At 38.2% G+C, this 21,176-nt stretch overlaps 1 protein-coding gene across 2 annotated transcripts in view; it reads right to left on the minus strand.

Annotated features, from left to right (window-relative positions):
- LOC150108046 (uncharacterized) overlaps window positions 1-21,176 on the minus strand; it is a 342,334-nt gene that overhangs the window by 137,364 nt on the left and 183,794 nt on the right. For both annotated transcript variants that reach the window (XM_090390587.1, XM_090390586.1), the window contains exon 14: window positions 400-502. In XM_090390587.1, coding sequence (XP_090246713.1) covers window positions 400-502 — 103 coding nt within the window. The remainder of the gene's footprint in view (window positions 1-399; window positions 503-21,176) is intronic.

The raw sequence follows: 21,176 nt of genomic DNA on the forward strand, positions 1-21,176 counted from the left end.
AAATAATAAAATGATGGTGGTAGTAGTGGTTGGTGTATTTGGTGAATTATGTGGTGGAGACGGAGATTTGCAAAGTTGGTGCCCTCCCTCAATGAGTCTTTGGACTCCTTCGAGGTGTCACAAAATAATAATAATAACAACAATAAAAAATATGATGATGAAGAGATAAGGAATGAAAAGATGGTGTGGGTTGGTACAAATAAGCAGAGAAGTGTTTCCAAACAGAGAAACTAAATATTTGTGAAAGAGAGTGGAGTAACTGGTAAGAGACAAGATATGTCAACCTAATTTCTTTCATCTGTACTATATTAAGGATTTTTAGAGCTCCAAATGTAGAAACAGTGTGTATTGGTTGGATCTTAAAATTTCTTAAGGTATTTCAGAAATCTTAACACATACCTTTCTAGTCTCTCCTTTGCACTAGGCTCTATCTCAAATTGACTAGTAGCTGAAATTCCCTCAGGAGCACTTCTTTCCTCAGAAACACAAGATGTGTCTTGCACTATAGAGAAAAGAAAGTTGTATATATATTATATGTTCCATCTCATTTTTCATTAATGTGTTAAGTCTAATGGCCTGTTACAACCCAAGTAACTTGAGTTTTTATAAATCTTATGTATAAACCTAAATTACTTTTCATAAATTTAATTTATGCTGTGATGAAGAAGCTAATCTCATCACCAATATACGTATACACATTAAAATACAAATTAAACTTTAAAAAAAACATGTATAAGATATGTTAGACAAATGAATAACCATTTAATACCTGTGGAAAGAGATTTATTTCTCTAATATTTGAAAAAGTGTTTATAAAGGCCTTTGACAGACTACCACAACAAGTTGGTCACTTACAATGGATGGATGAGGTTAGATACCAGATTAGTGAGATGGATTGTGATTGGCTGACAGGTACCAACAAGTTGTGTATATGGAACAGTGCATCCTGAAAGAGAAAAGTCACTAGCGGTGTGCTGAAGGAGTCTGTTTTGAGGACATTACTGTTTAATTTGTATGCTGATGATATTGGAACAGGTTTAAGTGAAGACATGATATAGCTGTTTGCTGATAATAATGCAAAGCTGTTGGAGCACTATGAGGAGTACAGCAGATGTTGAGGCTTACAGGAGACTGTGAATGGACTGTATGAGGGTCATTTCCTTTATGAGGGAGCAAGTGACTGGAGTTAATACTTCAGTGTTTCTGAAAGAGTGTAAGGTTTTGAACTCTGGTAGACAAGTAAAAGAGCAAAGTATACAACCGGTGGGAAAATGTTGAAGAAGGCACAGGAGTTGATATCTGGGAATGGAAGTAGACAGAGACTGAAAAAATTGTGAAGACTGCTAAACTGGGGACATCGACATCACAATGGATATGGCAATAAAGAGAAGGGCATTGGCATGTAGAAGTAAAGCAGCCTTGTATTGTATACTGCCTTGATCGCATCACATATAGATTACTGTACGTAGATATAGATTTGTGTGCAGATTTGATCAGCTGGATTTCACAGAAATTAGGATATATTGGAGAGGTCCACAGATAATTGACTAAAGTGGTTCTAGTCTCCAGAATGGGAGGGGCGGGGGATATGATGCCAGATTGAGGGAATTACATTTGCAGTCTTGTGAATATTAAGAAGAGGGGAGAAGGATATGATTGAGATATATAAGTTGGTAAAGGACTGTTACCAGATTAATTTATTATTATTATTATTATTCAGGCCTCCATGGAGTCAAGAGACTCATTGTGGGAGGACCTTCCTAGGAAACACAAAGTCTATCATACCATTCCTTGAACTCACTGACCGTTCTTGCTCTCGCCACTCAATCAGGCAATGCATTCCACAATTCAACCACCATCCACACAAAGAAAACACTCTTCACCCTCTTGCTCACAGTTTCCTTTCATAACTTCCAGGAATGGCCCCTTTTCATTGCTCCTTCCCGCTGTTCCACCAATTGAAGAAACTCCCCAGTATCAACCCTGTAACTGCCTCTCAACAGTTTAAAAGTCTCAATCATATCAGCTCTCATTCTTCTATCCACCAAACTCTGCAGTCTACATTCCCGCAGCCGATACTCACAACTAACATTGTACAGGCCTGAAACCATCTTTGTTATCCACCTCTGTACCCTTTCCACAGTTAATTTATCCCCTTCAAATCCTGGGGACCAAATTTGAAAATAATAGTCTAAGTGTGGTCTGATCAGAGATCAGAGTCTTATACAATGGAATGATAACTCTTTTATCTCTGCAGGTCAGTGTCCTTCTCAGTATTGCAGCAATTCTCTGGGTTACCTTCACCACCTTTGCAATATGCTCCCTGAATTTCAGTTTCCTATCAATCATCATCCCCAGAACTCTTGTCTTCCCTACTACCTCCAGTACAGCCCCCTGCAATTGAGTATGCGGCCTTCCACTAATGTATCTCAAACATCAAGACTTTACATTTTGTTGCATTAAACCAATACCCACATTCATTTGCCCATCTGTCCAGTTTATTCAAATCCTCTTGATGGGCTGCTGCATCTGCACTATTACCAATAACCCTCCCTAGCTTCTCATCATCTGCAAATTACTGAATATCACCTTGCAATCCATTGATAATGTCATTGATATAAAGGTTAAACAATACAGGTCCCAGTACTGAGCCTGTGGAACCCCACTTGTAACCTTCTCCCTCCTTGATTTTGCAAAGGCATTTGATAGGGTACCACATGATAAGCTGATATTTAAGTTGCAACACATGGGTTTAGATGTCGGGTTAGTCAACTGAATTCAGGATTGGTTGTCTGATAGGTATCAGATAGTTGTGTATGGTGGGGCAATATCAAGGAGGGAGAAGGTTACAAGTGGGGTTCCACAGGGCTCAGTACTCGGACCTGTATTGTTTAACAATACAGTCACAGTAGTGAGTCCTGTGGAACCCCACTTGTAACCTTCTGCCTCCTTGATATTGCCCCACCATACACAACTCTCTGATACCTATCAGACAACCAATCCTGAATCCAGTTGACTAACCCGACATCTAAACCCATGTGTTGCAACTTAAATATCAGCTTATCATGTGGTACCCTATCAAATGGCTTTGTAAAATCCAAAAAAAAAGACAGTATATGCCTTTCCCTCATCAACTGCTCTTGTCACTTTATTATAAAAGGCAATCATATTACTAAAGCAAAAGAGCTCCTTAACAAATTCATGTTGATTCTCACAGATAACATTACCCTCATCTGCCCAATGCTGTATATGGCCCCTCACTAATTTCTCCAAGACCTTAACAACTACTGATGACACACAAACTGGACTATAATTAAATACTTCCAGTCTGCTACCACCCTTATGCAAAGGCACTATCTTAACTTACTTCCATTCCTCGGGTACCTTTCCCATAGTCAGACTTTCATTGAAAAGCCAGGTCAACGGAGCTGTCAGTTCTTTAGCACATTCTATCAAAACCCGTGGTGAAATACCATCCAGTCCCCCAGCTTTACTGACATCCAGAATACTCAGTATTTGGAAGAAACTCTCCTCTAAACCTCAAACCTGCCCTACCCCTTTAGTATTGAAACTTATTTCTCCAGGATGAAATACTCCAATAAAGTGTTCATTGAACAACTCCAATATGTCCTCTGCATCAGTCACTCTATTCCCATTTTTATCCCACAATGTCATTCTTTTACAGTCATTTGTCATCCTACAGGCCACATAGCTAAAAAATTCCCTAGGATTTTCCTTGGATCTAAGGGCCAATCTTTCCTCATATTCCAGTTTCACCTTCCTTACCATACTAGTCACTCTCCTGGCCTGTGTCTTATATTCTTCATGCGTCTTCTCTTCACCTGTCTCCTTATATCTCTTCCATTACCTCTTTTTCACATGCAGTTCCTGTTTGATATTGTTTGTCATCCACTTTACACCAAATTGTGTTCTCTTCTTCACTCATGGAATACAGCTTACTATTGCTGCTAACAAATATTCCTTCACAATCTTCCAAGCACTAATGATATCTCGCCCTTCTAATTCCACGCTCCATGGAACTGTCCCGAGTTGATATTTAAGACTATTATAATCACCCAACTTATAATTCCACATACATGTCCTTTTCTTTGATACTCTTGCATGTCTATTCATCTTCCAAGTCAAAATCACATGGTCACTCTCTCCAAATGGGGTGAGATGTCATCTCAGTTATTATCAGCTCTTTTGATGCTATGACCAAATCCAAAACTCTTGAACCTCTTGTTCTCTCTATTACATGTTGCCTAAGGCATCTGTCCCACAAGAATTCTAGAAATTCCATTCTATTACTACATGCATTTTCCTCTTCCCAGCTTATACTGCTGTAGTTAAAATCTCCCATAACAATCGTTTTTCTTGCACTTGCCAGCTCAACTGCCTAAACATCTCCTGCTGCCCACCTTCTGTGCTGCTTGGCTTGTAGCAACACTCCACTAAATATCCTGTCTTGGCCACCTCTACCTCACACCATATGCTTTCAAAATCATTAATGTCACTGCATTGGATTGCAGTGATACTAATGGTTTGATGACTTACGTTCTGAATGACAGAACATAAGTCATCACTTATCATAAGCAGTACTCCAACACCGAGTTTTCCCTTCCTATCCTGCCAAAAAATGCTGTATCCTACTACTTCTATTCCTGTTATTATGTCATCTTTGGCCAGGCTGATGCTATCTGTGCCACCAATTCATCTCATTTATTGCAGATACTCCTGGCATTAATATAAAGCATAAAAATGTCAATGCTTCTATACCCACCATTATCTCCTCCAGAACCCACTGGACTCAGTGTTACCTGATGCCATCTCCCTTTCCCCAAGCACCCATTCCCAGAAGAAGAGTTGAGAAGGGCCATAATTGCAAATGACTTTATGCGCAGGTTATGTATGAGGAGTGGTGTGGAGTTTGTGGATGTGTGGAGTGAGTTTGGTGGGTGAAAGGACTTATATAAGATGGATGGATTGCATCTGAATGAATTTGGTGTGCGGAGACTGGAAAACATGTTGCTGAATGAATTGAAAGTGGATGTGCAGAATCAGAGAAACTAGAGCTGTTAAGGGGGGGGGGGTGCATATGCAGACATCAGTGAGGCAATTGGGTGTAAGAATGTGAATAATATGCCTGAGCTAGTACGAAGGACAACAAATCAGAATGGAAAGGTTAGTATACGGCAGGGGTGTTCAACCTGTCAATCACGGAGCGATTTTTGGTTGATCTCTTGTGTATTCCTCCTTACTTACAAATTTAATTAAAACTGAAAACATAATATTTTATTTATCATTATTTTGTATTATTTTTAATTTGCTTTAAGTGTATTGCTATTGTTTATTTATTTTTCGTTAAAATTGTATTATTTTTAATTCGCTTTAAGTTTATTGCTATTGTTTATTTATTTTTCGTTAAAATTGTCAAAACAGTAATTTTCTTATAAGTCTGGGTAAATGAATTAATTTGGATCAGTGGAAATCAAACAGCAAGCCGAGTGAATAAGATTATAAGCAAAGTGTAAAAACTCGATTGTAGTTTAAATATTAAATATTCCAAAGCACATTACATCGATTTTTTACTTAGGTTAAGTCCCATGTAAATATTGTAAAAAAATAAACTTTGTTTGTCTCGGTATAGTTGAGAAGTTTGTATTAGATGTTTTTGTAAATAACTCTTTTGAAGCTAACTGTATATACTACTTTAATAAAAATATGTTAGTATGTTAAAAACAAAGGCAATGTTTTTGTTGCCGAAGCTGTATATGGCACATTAGAAGGATTGTTATTGAAACTTGTATGTATGAGAAAGGCTTGCAGGCACTAAGTGTAAACATCTCCGAAGTCAGTCAGAAAGAGTTCAAACAACTTTCTGATGGCCGGCAACTTACAATCAAAAGAAAGTGGAGGAGAACAAAAGGCGTGCCGAAATTGAAACTTAAGATGAAAGACTCATACCGATTCTTTGGGGGTTAACAAACTCCATGTAAGGTCTCAGAGGAGGCCTAATAAAAAGGGACTGAAGCAAGCAGAAGGAGTCAAGGTTCCAGAATTGCTGTCAGAGAGGAAGCCACCCGTCCAGAGTTGCCATGAGAGAGAGAGACTGCCCGGATCCACATTGCTTGAGAGAGGAGCTTCCTGCTTCCAGAAAGGAGCTTCTCAGTTCGACACGTTGCTAGAGAGAGAGACTACTTCTAGGCCGCAGACAAGGTTTCAAATTGCCGAAAGGAAGAGTTCCAATTGACGGAGAAAACTTTCCAAGCCAGGTTCATGTCAGACATTCACCAGTGTGTTAGGTAAAGTTGGGTAAAGCAATAGTGAACGCACATGATGTCAAAATTTTGCAAGATGATTTGGATAGATTGGGGGACTGAGCTAAGGAGAATGGATGTCAATTTAATGTGGCAAAATGTAAGGTTATGCATTTTGGGGTGAAAAGATTAGCAGCGGTATACCACATTGGTGGAACTGTACTCCAAGAGATTGACGAAGCCAGGGATTTGAGGGTGTTGGTGGATAGGGAGTTGAAGTTTAGGGGACACATTGCAAAAGTGGCTAAATCAACTCATCAAATCACTTGGTTACTGAAGAATACTTTGACGAGCAGAGACAAGCAAGTTATTGTTCCTCTGTATCAAGCCTTGATAAGACCCCATCTTGACTACTGTGCCCAGATCTGGGTGCCAGGGTTTCTTCTTGATGAGGAGGAGGTAGAGAGGATCCAGAGATGAGTGACCAAGATGATAGCAGGTCTATGGAATGAACCTTATGAGAACAGGTTAAAGATTTGTGGGCTGCAGACATTGGTTGATAGGCAGAAGAGGGGTGATATGATTGAGATATTCAAATTACTGAAGGGTTTCTATAAGATTAATTCAGAGGATATTTTTCAGAATAGGTCTGGTAATGGGAGGACTAGGGGCCATTCATGGAAACTGGGCAAGAGTGTGGTTAGCAAAGGTGTTAAAACTAGGTTTTTTGCACAGAGAATGGTGAATAAGTGGAATAAGTTGCCAGAGTCTGTCGTGGGTGCCATGACTGTGAGTGGGTTCAAGGCAAGGTATGATAGATACTGTGTGGAAGCTGAATAGTTGTTGACATGATGTTCAGGGCCTCTCTCTCGATGAGTCTAAGGACTCCTTGCAGTTTCCTGTAATAATAATAATAATAATAATATTCCAATCCACTCTTCTGACACATTCTAGTTATTATGCTATTCATTATTACTGCTCTTCTGCTCAGCTCGTCACTATCATACCTGGGAAATACACGCATACAATCTTTCCACTCTGCGTTTTCTTTCGTACAATCTCAAGCAAGAATCTCAGATTTCTCGCCACTGAATTGGCATTGCCTCTAAAAGTCAATGATGCCCACCATCACAATCATCTCATCAACCCTTTCAGTCCACTTAATTGCCATAGCCACACTCTCTATCGTTTCTTCAGGCAAACACTCCTCTGGCATCCTATCTTGCACTCCACGGATCATCAAGTCTCCTTACATTTCAGCTCTTACCACTCTGTTCCTTGATTACTCACCTGCATCCCTGAATTCTCTGACCTCTAACTTTTTCACTCTGTGTTCCCCTACTTACCTGCTGTACTGGCATCACTCTATCTCTGGTTCCAACACTCCCTCGCATTCTTCTCATTCTCTCTCTCTCTCTCTCTCTGTCTGTTTTCCATTCTCTCCTCGTCTATAGTTCCCATAACTCTCTCTCATTCCCTCTCTTCTACTGTTTCTATTCTCTCTTCTATCATTCTCATTACTCTCTCTCTCGCTCCTGCTCTGATTCCTTGCATTCATCTCTTCCATTCGCCTAATCTCATCTTTCATATTTCTCATCTCATTCCCGAGACATTCCACCAGCTCATCTATCTCTCTCTCTGCAAGTTAGCCACTCTTATTCGCCATTCATCCTCCCAATCAGGTCCATCTCCAAAAACTTCACAATCATTCAAGCCTTCCACAATACCCACTCTTATTTCTTCATTCATATTTCACTGCTCGTTATTCTCACCTATCACACTACTCGTTTCTCGAAAATCTCCAGCTCCTGACATAATGAGATCAGATATTGTAGCATCTAACTCACTGAATTCCTCCTATTGCCTACATTTTAAGCATATACGCATTAATGTAAGATTAATGTAAAAGACATCTTCATCAGTGTGTAGAAACAAGCATAGAATCATTGCTTGTTTCTACACACTGATGATGTACTGTTATTTTCAGTATGAAATATCTGTACTTTCATTTCATTAAAGTTAATTACTGTGGTTATCATCTAATTTATTATTTATAATCATTCTTTATTATAAATAATAATAAAGAATTAGACATACTATCCTTCACAGGGAAGAATTCACTAAACAAACAGGCAAGTTAGAAAAATTATCAGTTTTACAAGGTAAGCTTCATGCTCGGATTGCCTTTCTCAAAAAATGTCGCGATACGAAAGTTATTCCTACTTGCTATATTTAGAGAAACTATTTGGAGCTCACGCAATTTATATTTGTGCAAGTTTTTCCTTGATACGAAACCAACTTCGAGTGACTAAAAAAGATTTAGCATCTAATATTCAGTCTATTTTAGATCTTGAAAGAATGATTTCAGCTACCCTGGATGACGAATTACTGGATATCATTCTTCGTGTTTCCAAGCTATCTTTAGCCCATTCTTATGAAAGACATTCCTACAAACTGATGCAAAAATATGAATCTTTATACCATAAGCAAAAAATTACTCCTGACAAACACTCCCACTAATAAACAGATTGTGAATATTTCTGGTTACCCGTTATCTGAATCTGAAACTAGTGTATTAGCTAAAGGCCATGAATTTGCTGTGGTACCAAAATGCATCCCATATCTTGAATTTTTGCATAACATCGAACACAATCTGTCGGGACTTTCCAGTGAAGATGCTAATAAACTATGCTTTGAAGTTGCTGCACCACTTTTTAAAAGCAAATTACCTCCATGTAATTTATCAAGTGCTGAAACCCAGGTGCTAGTTTCATTAAGAAAAAATACCAATATATCTATTTCCAAAGCAGATAAAGGAAAAGCTATAGTGGTAATGGATAAGGCTGACTATGAGAGAAAAATAGACTGCCTTTTACAGGACACCTCCACCTATCAAGAAATTAATTATAACCCTACAAAAATGCAAATTAAACAATTAAATAAGCTGCTTGATGAAGTTTTTAGCTGGGATAAAAATACTGTGGATAAGTTGCACACTCAATTTAGAAGAACTCCTCATTTATTTGGCCTCCCAAAAATTCATAAAGAAGGTTATCCAGTAAGACCCATCGTGAATTGCATTGACTCTCCCACCTATAGAATTGCTAAATTTCTGTCACGTTTATTAACTGCCCACACTGGATAATCCAGATCCATCAAAAATTCCACACATTTTCTTGAGAAAATCAAGGATATTCCAATACAAGAGTCGGATTTTTTAGTCCGCTTCGACATTGTTTCCCTCTTTACCAACATTCCATTATCTGACACTGTTAATTTACTATATGATGATTATCCTCCTGATATTGCAAAGATTTTTGAATTTGTTATACAATCAGGATATTTCAGCTGGTAAAACAAGATCTATACTAAGAAAAACAAGTACTGCCATGGGTAGCCCTCTGTCTCCACCTTTGGCAAACTATTTAGAAGATACCTTGTTCTCATCCATTCTTACCCAACCCTCTCATTGTTTTCATTATGTTGATGATGTCTTTGCTATCTGGCCTCATTCTGAAAATGAACTTACCACTTTCCTACAACAGATCAATAGCCTTCACCCACGCATTCAGTTCACCATGGAAAAGAAAAGGCTAGTAGTTTACAATTCTTGGTCATCTGCCTTACACACAGCTTCCGGTAATTTATCAAGCAGTGTCTATCGAAATCCTACCTTTACTGGCAGATACATTCATCAAAAGTCTGTTCATCACACCTCTCAAAAAAATTGGTGTCATCAAGTCTTTAATTAATAGAGCACATAAGGTGTGCTCTTAAACCTCAAGCTTACAATAAGAACTTCTCACTATCAAAACGTTAATGGAATTTAACAGTTACAACCCTAATCAAGTCCAGCAAATAATTTACTCCTATTATCCAACACCTCAGGATTCTTCAACAGACCACAGGGTTCCAATCCCGTATATTTCTGGCATCTCGGAACCAAATGGTAGAATTTTGAACAAGTATCATCTCATTCCCACATATTTTCCGATCAACAAAATTTTTCATTTGTTGCCATCTACAAAAGACAAACTGGCACCTCTATCATTAGCTGGTGTTTACCAGATACTGTGTGAATGTAATCCAACACACTTTGGACAAAGTATGTTGGATTACATTCAACGTTCTATAGAAAAAAGAATTAATGAACATCAATATTATATCAAATCCATAAAACCTCAAAGTCTGGTCTAGCACAACATAGTATTGACACTAAACACAATATCCAGTGGGATAAAGCTTGTCTTCTCCATAGATGCAGGTTTAAATACAAACGCCTTTTCAAAGAAAGTTGCGAAGCCCTTTTACATTGGCCAAATCTGAATCAGAACGATTGTCTCTCTCTCTCCTAAAAGTTTGGGAGATCCTTATCTTATGTAACCATCAAAAATAGTTTTTAATAATATTTAAATAATATTATTTATTAATACTAATTTCTAGCACGCAACAACAGTTTTTAATCGGTAAAACACCGATTGCTGTATGTACTTCAAGTCTGTAATCCAGTTCCCTTGATTGCTTGTTTCTACATACTGATGATGCACTGTTATTTTTAGTACGAAATATCTGTACTTTCATTTCATTAAAGTTAATTACTGTGGTTATCATGTTAATTTTTTATTATTATTATTAGTAGTAGTAGTAGTACAGGCAACTCCATGGAGTCCTTAGACTCATCGAGGGAGGCCCTAACATCACATCAAGAACAACTATTCAACATTCACACAATATCTATATACTTCACCTTGAACTCATTTACAGTCATGGCATCCACAACAGACTCTGGCAGCTTATTCCACTCATTCACCACTCTCTAAGTAAAAAACCTACCTCTAACACCCTTGCTAACGACGCTCTTGCCCAGCTTCCATGGATGGCCCCTAGTCCTCCCACCAACAGTCTTGTTCTGAAAAATATCCTCTGAATTAATCTTATAGAAACCCTTCAGTAATTTGAATGTTTCAATCATATCACCCCTTTTCTGCAACCCACAAATCTTCAACCTGTTCTCATAAGGTTCATTCCACAGACCTGCTATCATCTTGGTGACTCGTTTCTGGATCCCCTCCACCTCTCCTGTACAGAGGAACAATAACCTGTTTGTCTCTGCTCATCAAAGTACTTTTCAGCAACCAAGTGATTTTAAGAGCTGATTTAGCCACTTTTGCGATGTGTCACCTAAACTTCAACTCCCTATCCACCGACATTCCCAAATCCCTGGCCTCGTCAATCTCCTGGAGTATAGTTCCACCAATGTGGTATACTGCTGCTAATCTTTTCACCCCAAAATGCATAACCTTACATTTTGCCACATTAAATTGACATCCATTCTCCTTAGCCCAGCCCTCCAAACTATCCAAATCATCCTGCAAAATTTTGACATCATGTGCATTCACTATTGCTCTACCGAACTTAGCATCATCAGCAAACAAATGAACAGATCCTTTCCTATATCGTTAATGAACAAATTAAACCGTAGTGGTCCAAGAACAGAACCCTGCGGCACACCACTAGTCACAGGTCGTCTTTTGGACTCTATCAGAGAGTGGTTTATTCTCCTGAATAAACCACTCTCTGATATCTCTCCATCAACCACCCTCCTATCCATCTCACCAACCCTATATCCATCCCCATATGCTGCAGTTACTGATTATAATTCCATGTGGTATCCTGTCAAAGGCCTTAGCAAGGTCCAGTAGGATCACTGTAAACCCATTCCCCTTATCCAGTTCAGCCATCACTGTGTTATAAAACGTGAGCAAGTTACTAAGGCATGATCTACCCTTCACAAAACCATGCTGTCCCCCATACAGTATCGCATTTTCATCTATCCATTCCTGTATTCTCCTCTTGACTATTTTCTCCAAGACCTTGACAACGATTCCTGATATGCTGATCGGTCGGTAATTTACAACAGCAGTCTTGGAACCTCCTTTATGCAGTGGAACTATTTTTCCCTCTTTCCACCCCCTCAGGACTAACCCAGACCCAAGATTTGTTTTCCTGGAGGTGAAATTATTAGAATGATTGAGACATTAAATATGAGACATTAAATATTTGTACTCACTTCTACTAAGCTAGTGGAAGTGGGTACAAATGACTTGACTGAATATTAAATTATTTCAGGAAATTATAACATATACTGGAATATTAATTTTAAAAAAAAATTTAATAAATACTTCCCATATTTCAGCAATGTCACATCACCATGTTCATAGGAACATAAAACTATGACACATGCATGCAGGCACTACAAAGAGCAAATGAGTAGAAGAGAGAAAACTAATCTTAGAGTGTGAAAGGTGCCCCCTAGCAGGCTACATTGGGTTGTCTTGGCTGTTGAGCTGAAGTCTCATGATGGAAGCTTCCCAAATTTGGGGCAGTCTCATGCATCCAAATTTGTTGAGCTTTGTAAAGTTTTTTTTAGAGCTGAGGCTGATTCCATGAACAATCTTTCGTATTTAAATTTGCTGCGGTGTAGTAAAGTGGCTTTCTTCCAACATATTCTGCAGTGGATATCCAAAGCATAGTCTGCAAGCCTAGAGTGGCTGTATTGGTGAAACCGGATGTAGTATTTGTGTTCAGATATCCTGACATTCGCTGTCCTGCCTGTTTGGCCAAAGTAGAACAGTTTACAGCTGCAAGGGACCTGGTATACTCCAGGTAGGTCTAGGGGAAGTGGTTTGGCTTTGGTGGAGCAGATAAGAGATGCCAATTTTTTATATGGTTTGTAACAACAAGTCAGGTTCATATTTTTTTAAGATTTTGGTTAATTTTTCAGAGGTGTCTGGATATAGGGAATGGTGATGGATTTAGTGTAATCTTTGTTATGAAGAGGGAAAGGGGAGGTTGTGGTTAACTGGTTTTAATATTTTTTGGGAGGTGTAGCAATTGGCTAAGAATGTGTTAAAGATGTGGTTTAGTTCAGTGGTCAGGGCATTGTCATCTGAACAGATTAATTTTTTCCTGTTATACAGGGTTTTTATAACCCCATATTGTTGTGAAGGAGGGGGGGGGGTGTTGCTGGTGAATGTATCTGCCTGTATGGGTAGGTTTTCTGTAAACAGAGAAAGTCAAGGATCCATCAGGTTGGTGAGCGATTAGAGTGTCCTAGGAAAGGGATACTGTTGTTTTCTTCTTTTTCCAAAGTGAACTAGATTCTGGGGTGTTGGTTGTTTAAGTGTGTTGAGAAGGAGCGGAGTGTTTCTGAGCCATGTGGCCAAATAGCGAACACATCATCAACGTAGCATAACCAAATAGTGGGTTTTTGTGGGGCTGAGTTTAAGGCTTCTCTTCAAAAGTCTCCATAAAGAAGTTGACCAGAGGTGGAGAGAGTGGCGAACCCATGACTGTCCCCTCTATCTGTTTGTAGAATTTTCCTTGCCAAAAGAAATAGCCTGAGTTCATTGTTAACTGAAATAGGGCTGAGATAGCGTGAGGAAATTTGGCTTGGATGAGCTCTAAGGTTTCCTTGAGTGAGAATAGGGAGGAGATGTCAAAACTGACTATTACGTCAGTGTGTTGGATTAAGAGGCTTTCTGTACTGGCTTTGAAGTGGGCTGAGTTTTTTATGTGTAATGGTGTGTTGCCAGTATAGTGTGTGAGCACTTTGGCTAATTTGTATGTGGGGGAATCAATGCCATCCATTATGGGATGTAATGGCACATTTTGTTTATGTATTTTTGGAAGTCCATATATTTGGGGGGGGGGGAATCTAGAGTTAAAAGGTTTTAGTTTGTTAGTAACTTCCACAGGGCAAGAAGTAACCTTCTTAAGGAGCCTTTGGAGTGTTCTAATTTGGGAGCTGGTGGGATCATATTCAATAGGGAGGTAGGTAGCCTGATCTAACAATAAAGCATTAAGCTTACCTGTATAGTCAGTATGGATGAGAACCACAGTGGCATTTCCCTTATCCACTTTGGTGATTACTATTTCTTTGTTTTCTTCATTTCTTGTAGAGCTTTATAACCTCCTTTGGATAGGTTGGTTTTTGGTGATCGTGCTTTGGTGAGAACACCACCTATATCCAGTTTGATGTTGTTGGAGATATGGTTGGGAAGGTTGTGGATACCACGTGCTATCTGAATCATTATTTCTTCGGCAGGTATTTTCTTAGGAGTTATGACGAAATTTTGGCCACGTGTCAGGGCATTGAGTGCCTCAGGCAAGGTAATGGAAGACAGGTTGATTACAGTGTTGAGTGGTAGTTGAGGTTCGGAGGTAGAGTTCTTTTAAAAATTTCAAATTTTTTGATATGCCAACATCGTATCTTATGTTCTCATGAAGATGGCGATGTGACATTGCCAAAATATAGGAAGCATTTATTAAAGTTTCTTTTAATTAATATTCCAGTATACACTGTAATTTCCTGAAATAATTTAATAGTCATGTGTTACCAACGTATAAGCTCATCTACAAGAAATTACTTAACTGCGAAGAAGGAGAATGCAAGATTGGATATCAGGAGGTTGTTGAGAAAGATAAAAGATAATACTGTGATAGGAAAGGTAGTCAGTGTGTTGGTATGACAGTGATGAGATGAAGTGGAGAGGAAGAATTATGAATGATATGTTAGCAGAAATGTGTGAAGAAAAGGGACTGCAGTTTGTTAATGTCTGGAATGAGTTGGAAGGAAGAATTGAAATGTTTAAGAGTGATGAACTGCATTTTAATGGTTTTGGTGAATTAAAGTTTCTTTTAATTAATATTCCAGTATACACTGTAATTTCCTGAAATAATTTAATAGTCATGTGTTACCAACGTATAAGCTCATCTACAAGAAATTACTTAACTGCGAAGAAGGAGAATGCAAGATTGGATATCAGGAGGTTGTTGAGAAAGATAAAAGATAATACTGTGATAGGAAAGGTAGTCAGTGTGTTGGTATGACAGTGATGAGATGAAGTGGAGAGGAAGAATTATGAATGATATGTTAGCAGAAATGTGTGAAGAAAAGGGACTGCAGTTTGTTAATGTCTGGAATGAGTTGGAAGGAAGAATTGAAATGTTTAAGAGTGATGAACTGCATTTTAATGGTTTTGGTGAATGGAAATAATTTGTTGGAGAGACTTCTGCTGAAAAGTAGAGAAATAAGTGTACAGAATAAATCTGATCAAATAAGAAGCAATGTGAAAGAGCAGGAGAGTAAGGAAGGAGAGATTGAAATGGTGGTTATGAATGAAGAAGTGGGTAGCATGAGTGTAGAGATATAATAATTATAATAATGAGAGAACAAGTATGCAAGACAAACAGGGAAACGGTGAGGCTCAGGGTGAAAAGGGGAACACAACATGAGAAAAGTTGATGCTTCAAGAGGATGTGAATGTGTGTGGACAAAAGGGGAAGGGGATGACCTGTAATCAATGGAAAACAGTTGGATTTGAAGAATGTTCTAAGATGAATAAGGATAAAAAGAAATGACTCAAGTGAAGTATGGACAAGTCACAACCAATAAAAGGTACCATAGAAACTTGTCATAGATCCAGGAATGAGCTATCACATTTGAATACAAATGCTAGAAGTGTAAGAAACAAGGCAAATGAAATAGTTGCATTAATTGAGTCTGTTCACCCAAGAATTGTTGGTATAAGTGAGATACGGTTGAATGGGGATGACATCCTGACAGGAACAGAGATGGAAGGTGTGATGTATTTGGAGAAGATAGAAAAGGTAAACAGGGAGGGAGAATGCTATTGATGATAGCAAAAGAGTTATGTCCATACAACAGGGGAAAATAGTTGTAATGTTTTCTGAGGCAGTATGATGTAAGAGAGCTGAATAGAATGAAATACTTTGTTGGATCAGGCTACAGACCTGGTAACATGGAGGTTAGTGACAAGGAAATATATAAGCAAATTAGCAAAGCAAACAGGAAAAGGGTGATCATTATGGGTATTTTAATTATGGCAATATAGATTGGGATGACAAGAGAGCAACTGGAAATAAAGAAAATCAGTTTCTGCAGTTTTTGAGGGACACGTACCTCAGACAGTATGTAACATAGCGCTCACGAGGATTAAAGGTTTTCGATTTGATCATCTCATCAGAGGATGTTATTAAAAATGAGGTGTCAAATCTCCCTCCAGTTGGTGAGAGTGACCACGAATGGATTACCTGGATGGTTTCCAGGTAATCCCTTGATTATCTTGAGGACTTCTGTGAAGAAAGGATATATGGTGGAAATGCATGGCTAGTGATTATGAAAAGCTCATGGGACATCTTAGAGCTGTAACATAGAATGAGGAGTTGAGTGGAAAGTAAATCAATGCTGGGTGATATTCAAGAACTATCTAATAGAAGTAATGTCTAAATGTATTCCAAAGATCAGAACAGAAGGTGAAATAAGGTAGATGTGAAATGGATGAATGATGAGATTAAAATAACAGAACTAGTAAGAATCAATTCCATGAGGAATACAAAGAACAGGTGTGAAGTATGTCACCTTCTAAGTCACCTTCACAAGGAGGGTGACTCAGTTGGTAAGTGTAGCAGAAGTCCAATACGAGCAGCAGCAGTTAGATAATGAGGCCAAACAAATTCCAGGGAATTCTTTCAATATGTAGCCAGCAAAAAGAACAATTATGGTAAGATGGCAATGACTGGAGAAAATGGTATAAGGAAAACTGCTGTGACCATAGTTGAGATATTTAATGAACAGTTCATAAAGGTCTTTCATCCTTGTGAATGTGACATCATGGTGTATTTGAGAGAGCAGTGGATGAGGTGGAGAGACTGACTGTGAGTGAGGAAGAGGTCTATAAGGAATTCAGCAAAATTTCTATTACACTCTACACTCATTCTACGAATTCTTCATTCATAACCACCACTTCAATCTTTCCTTCCTTAATCTCCTGCTCTTTTACATCATTTCTTATTCCATCAGATTTATTCTCTACACTTATTTCTCTACGTTCCAGCAGAAGTTTCTCCAATACCCTTCTCATAATAAGGCTGTGGGAGTTGATGATATACCACTGCATATTTTGAAGGAATGTGCCAGGGTGTTGACATCTGCCTTGGCATATTTGTTTAATATGAGTATCAATTACACTGGTTCCAAAGGAGTGGAAGGATGGCAAGATTGTACCACTTCATAAAGGAGGTGAAAGAATTCAAGCATCAAATTATAGGCTAGTCTGTATGTCAGGTGTTATGGTTAAAGTGTTGGAAAGACTGGTGTGAATCAGGATCCAGAATTGGGTTGACAACGATGTTATTATTTTTGATGGACTGAATTTTATAAAGGGATGTCATGTTTTAGTAATCTACTTACTTATTACAATAAGGTGACAGCAGGTTTGGATGCGGGAGATAGATACACAATAGTATACTTAGACTTTTGCAAAGGCTTTTGATAAATTACCACATAATAAGTTGACAATCAAACTAGAGCAGATGGGGTTGGATATTAGACTAGTGCATTGGATTGGAGATTGGCTATCTGATACGTACCAGCAAGTTGTATATGGGGGAGCAATATACCAGAAGAGAAAGGTCACTAGTGGTGTGCCACAGGGATCTGTTTTAGGACCATTGCTGTTTAAGGTGTATGTTAACGATATTTGGGATTTGAATGGATATATATAGCTATTTGCAGATGATGAAAAGTTGGAATGAACTGTGAGAAGTAAAGCAGATGTGGCCTTACAAGAAGATTTGAATAAACTGAACATATGGGCACAGGAGTGTGGATACCAGTTCAATGTTGCAAAATGTAAGATTTTAAAATTTGGAAAACAAAGATGAGATGTAGAATTTAGTCTTGGTAGGGTGGAAGCAAAGGCAATAAGAGATCTTGGGCTGAGTGGATAAGGATCTGAAATTTAGAGGACACATTGCCAAAATCGTGAGACCAACACAAAGAATTCTGGCAATGATACAGAGGACATTGACTTGTAGAAGTAAGGAGATTATGGTTTAATTGTAAAAGGCCTTGATTAGGCCACATATGGATTACTGTGCACAAATTTAGTCACTGGTTTTCAAAAGGATGAAGAGATTTTAGAGAGGATCCAGAAGCAATGACCAAAATAATTTCTGATCTCTGGAATGTTGAATATGAAGAAAGGTTGAGACGATGCAATTTGCAGAGTCTAGTGGATAGGAGGAAGAGGGGTGATATGATATAGATGTACAAGTTAGTAAGGTGGTTGTTATAGGTATTAACATTGAAGAGGCGTTTCATAAAATGGTGGGAGATTGGGGAAAAACAAGAGGTCATTCCTGGAAGCTGTATAAGGAGGATGTGAACTAGAGAGTGAGAAGCATATTTTTTGCATGCAGAGTTGTGAATGATTGGAATGCACCTGAAAGCATGGTGTCTGCAGAGAATTTGAACGTATTTAAGGCACAGTATGATGAACTATGTATATGACAGAAGGGACTGCCTAGATGAGTCTGACTCCATGGGGTCTTAGGATAATAATAATGTTTTCAAGAAGGCCATCAAACTGGTATCGAGTATCTTAGTTTTGTTTCAGCAGATCAATGACTAGTATCAATGGCATGAGATGCAAAGCCAAATGTAGATTCTAAGTATCTGACATCATCTTTGTGTTCTTGAATTCTTTTCTGAACAGATGGACAGTTTGTCCAAAATAAGATACTTCATAAATACCCAGGTAAGGATAGAAGAGATAATTTGTCCTTGGTGGCAGGAAGAAAGGAAGACAGTTTTAGAAATTGTTTGAAGGTTATATACTGATTAAATTGTAAAGAACTCATGCTGTCTATTCTAATGTCCCTTTAAGGTATTGTTATTATTATTATTTGACACCTCCAGGGAGTCCAAAGACTTGTTGAGGGAGACTCATCTACAACTCTGTCTCCACCACTCAATCCACCAACTGACCACAACTACATGAACACCATTTACCACCAACCACCACCACCACTGGTATTTCCACAGACAATTGCAAATGCCTACAGCGGGATTCGAACCCACAGCCTTTTGGCTGGAGAACAGATATGCTAACCACTCGGCCAACCAGACTGGCATATGGTATAGCAATTCTTTTAATATCTCATTGAGATCGAGTAGAGTTGAAATTTATCAGATTCTTAGCCTGTTAGCTTTGTCATACCCATTAGAAATCTTAGTAATTTTTATATTACTATTAGTTTATCCAACAGATTGGAATCATAAAAACAAATGGAGTGAGCTCATGCATCCATGTTTCAAGTACAACTTTTTGATATAGGTGATTATTGGATGTACTGGTCTGCAAAATTAGGCTTTTGAGAGAGAAAATAAATGGCATCAGTGGGAATATGAATCATAAAAATGTCCAGGAAGGGAAGACAATTGATTCTAATAAGTGAACGTGATATAGATGTACAAGGTTTATAAAACTGTAGTAATCTCAGTGTGACCAGACTACAAAAATATCGACAAAGTGGAGTTAAATATAGATTAAGGGGATGTGTTAAAGTTGATTCAGTTTTCTGAATTAACTATGCTTTCTTCTTTTCCACACAGCCTTTTAACTTCCCAAGTCAGGGGTGCACCGGCCATATGTGCAATGCACACAGGTGCTAGGACTGTAAAGGCACCAAAGAGGAGGAAATACTTAAAAAAAACGTTTTTTAAAGTGATTTTTTTATTAGGGGGGGGGAATAGGGGCACCAACTAAAGTTTGAACACAGGTGCCAGACACTACTGGCATGCTGCAACTGGGTATAGGGGCACCAACTAAAGTTTTGCATACAGGTGCCGGACACTACTGCGTACCCCTGTCCCAAGTATGCTATGAAGTCCTGATTTTTCTATCCATGCAGACTTCACCACTTTCTTCTCTGGATAACTTAATGTTTTTTTTAGGAGTGCGCACACTGATCTTGCAAGTTCCATTCTTGTTTTCAAACTCTTTCATTTTCATATTTCCGAATTTAGGGACACAAATCACACGTGTTCAAATGATTATTTTACTTATTATTAATAAAATAACAATTTGACGTTTCGACTGTATTGAGGTCATCATCAGAAGGATACAGTGTATAGGAAACCAAGCTACATGCTCTTGCACTCTGTACTGGTAAATTAAATCTACGCTGTTTATTAATCTTTTTCTTAGCCTGACCTCTAGCGATAATTAAATAAAATAAAATAAAATAAAGTTGAAAAACATAAAAATAAATAAAAAACTACAATAAACTCTGCTAAAGTCCTCATGTACTAAGATTCTTCTGGATTTGTTTCTTTCTGTTTCTGGATTTCTTCAGGACTTGTACAGTTCAAGTTGCTATGGAATGTTAAGGAAAAAAAAAAAAACACTTCACCAAGTCTTCTTGTATTGGGATTTTTTTGCCTTGTTCTGGTTGTTATAAAGGTTGCAGATGGGTCCTCCACATTCTTGGAATGGTTAGGCCATCATTTTTGTTCAGATTTGGGTTATGTTTGAACATTTTACATGCTTCTTTGAATTTCCTCTTGAACCAGGTTTTGGTACGGTGTAGGGACTTGGTATTTTCCAATAAATTCTTGATGTATTTAATGTGTCGTTTGTGTTCGTCCTTCCTAATTGGGATGGTTCACCCTGTTTGCCCTATGTATGGTAGGTTACATGTGCATTGTATTTTGTATACCCCCCTGGTTGGGTGGAAGAGGATCTTTGGAAGAACTGAGTAGGTGTCTTAATTTTGTTGGGGGTTTAAAGGTGGTTTTGAGATTGTATTTGTGTAGTGTTCTGTCTATTTTTTCGGAAATGCCTCTAACATAAGGTACGGCAATAGCATCCTTGAAATCTTTTGTTTTTACTGGTATCTCTGTGGAGGATCTTGTGAATAGTTTTTTTACTGTATCCATTTTTTATAAATGTATGGTTGATGATCTTGTATTCTGGTTTAGAGCTTGTTCATTTGAACAGATAGTTTGAGCTCTGTGCTTAAGGGTGCTTATGACACCTAGTTTTTGTG

The sequence above is a fragment of the Typopeltis vanoorti genome, chromosome 3 (assembly GCF_054136105.1).
Source record: "Typopeltis vanoorti isolate ZY-2024b chromosome 3, IOZ_Tvanoo_1.0, whole genome shotgun sequence".
NCBI classification, from domain to species: domain Eukaryota; kingdom Metazoa; phylum Arthropoda; class Arachnida; order Uropygi; family Thelyphonidae; genus Typopeltis; species Typopeltis vanoorti.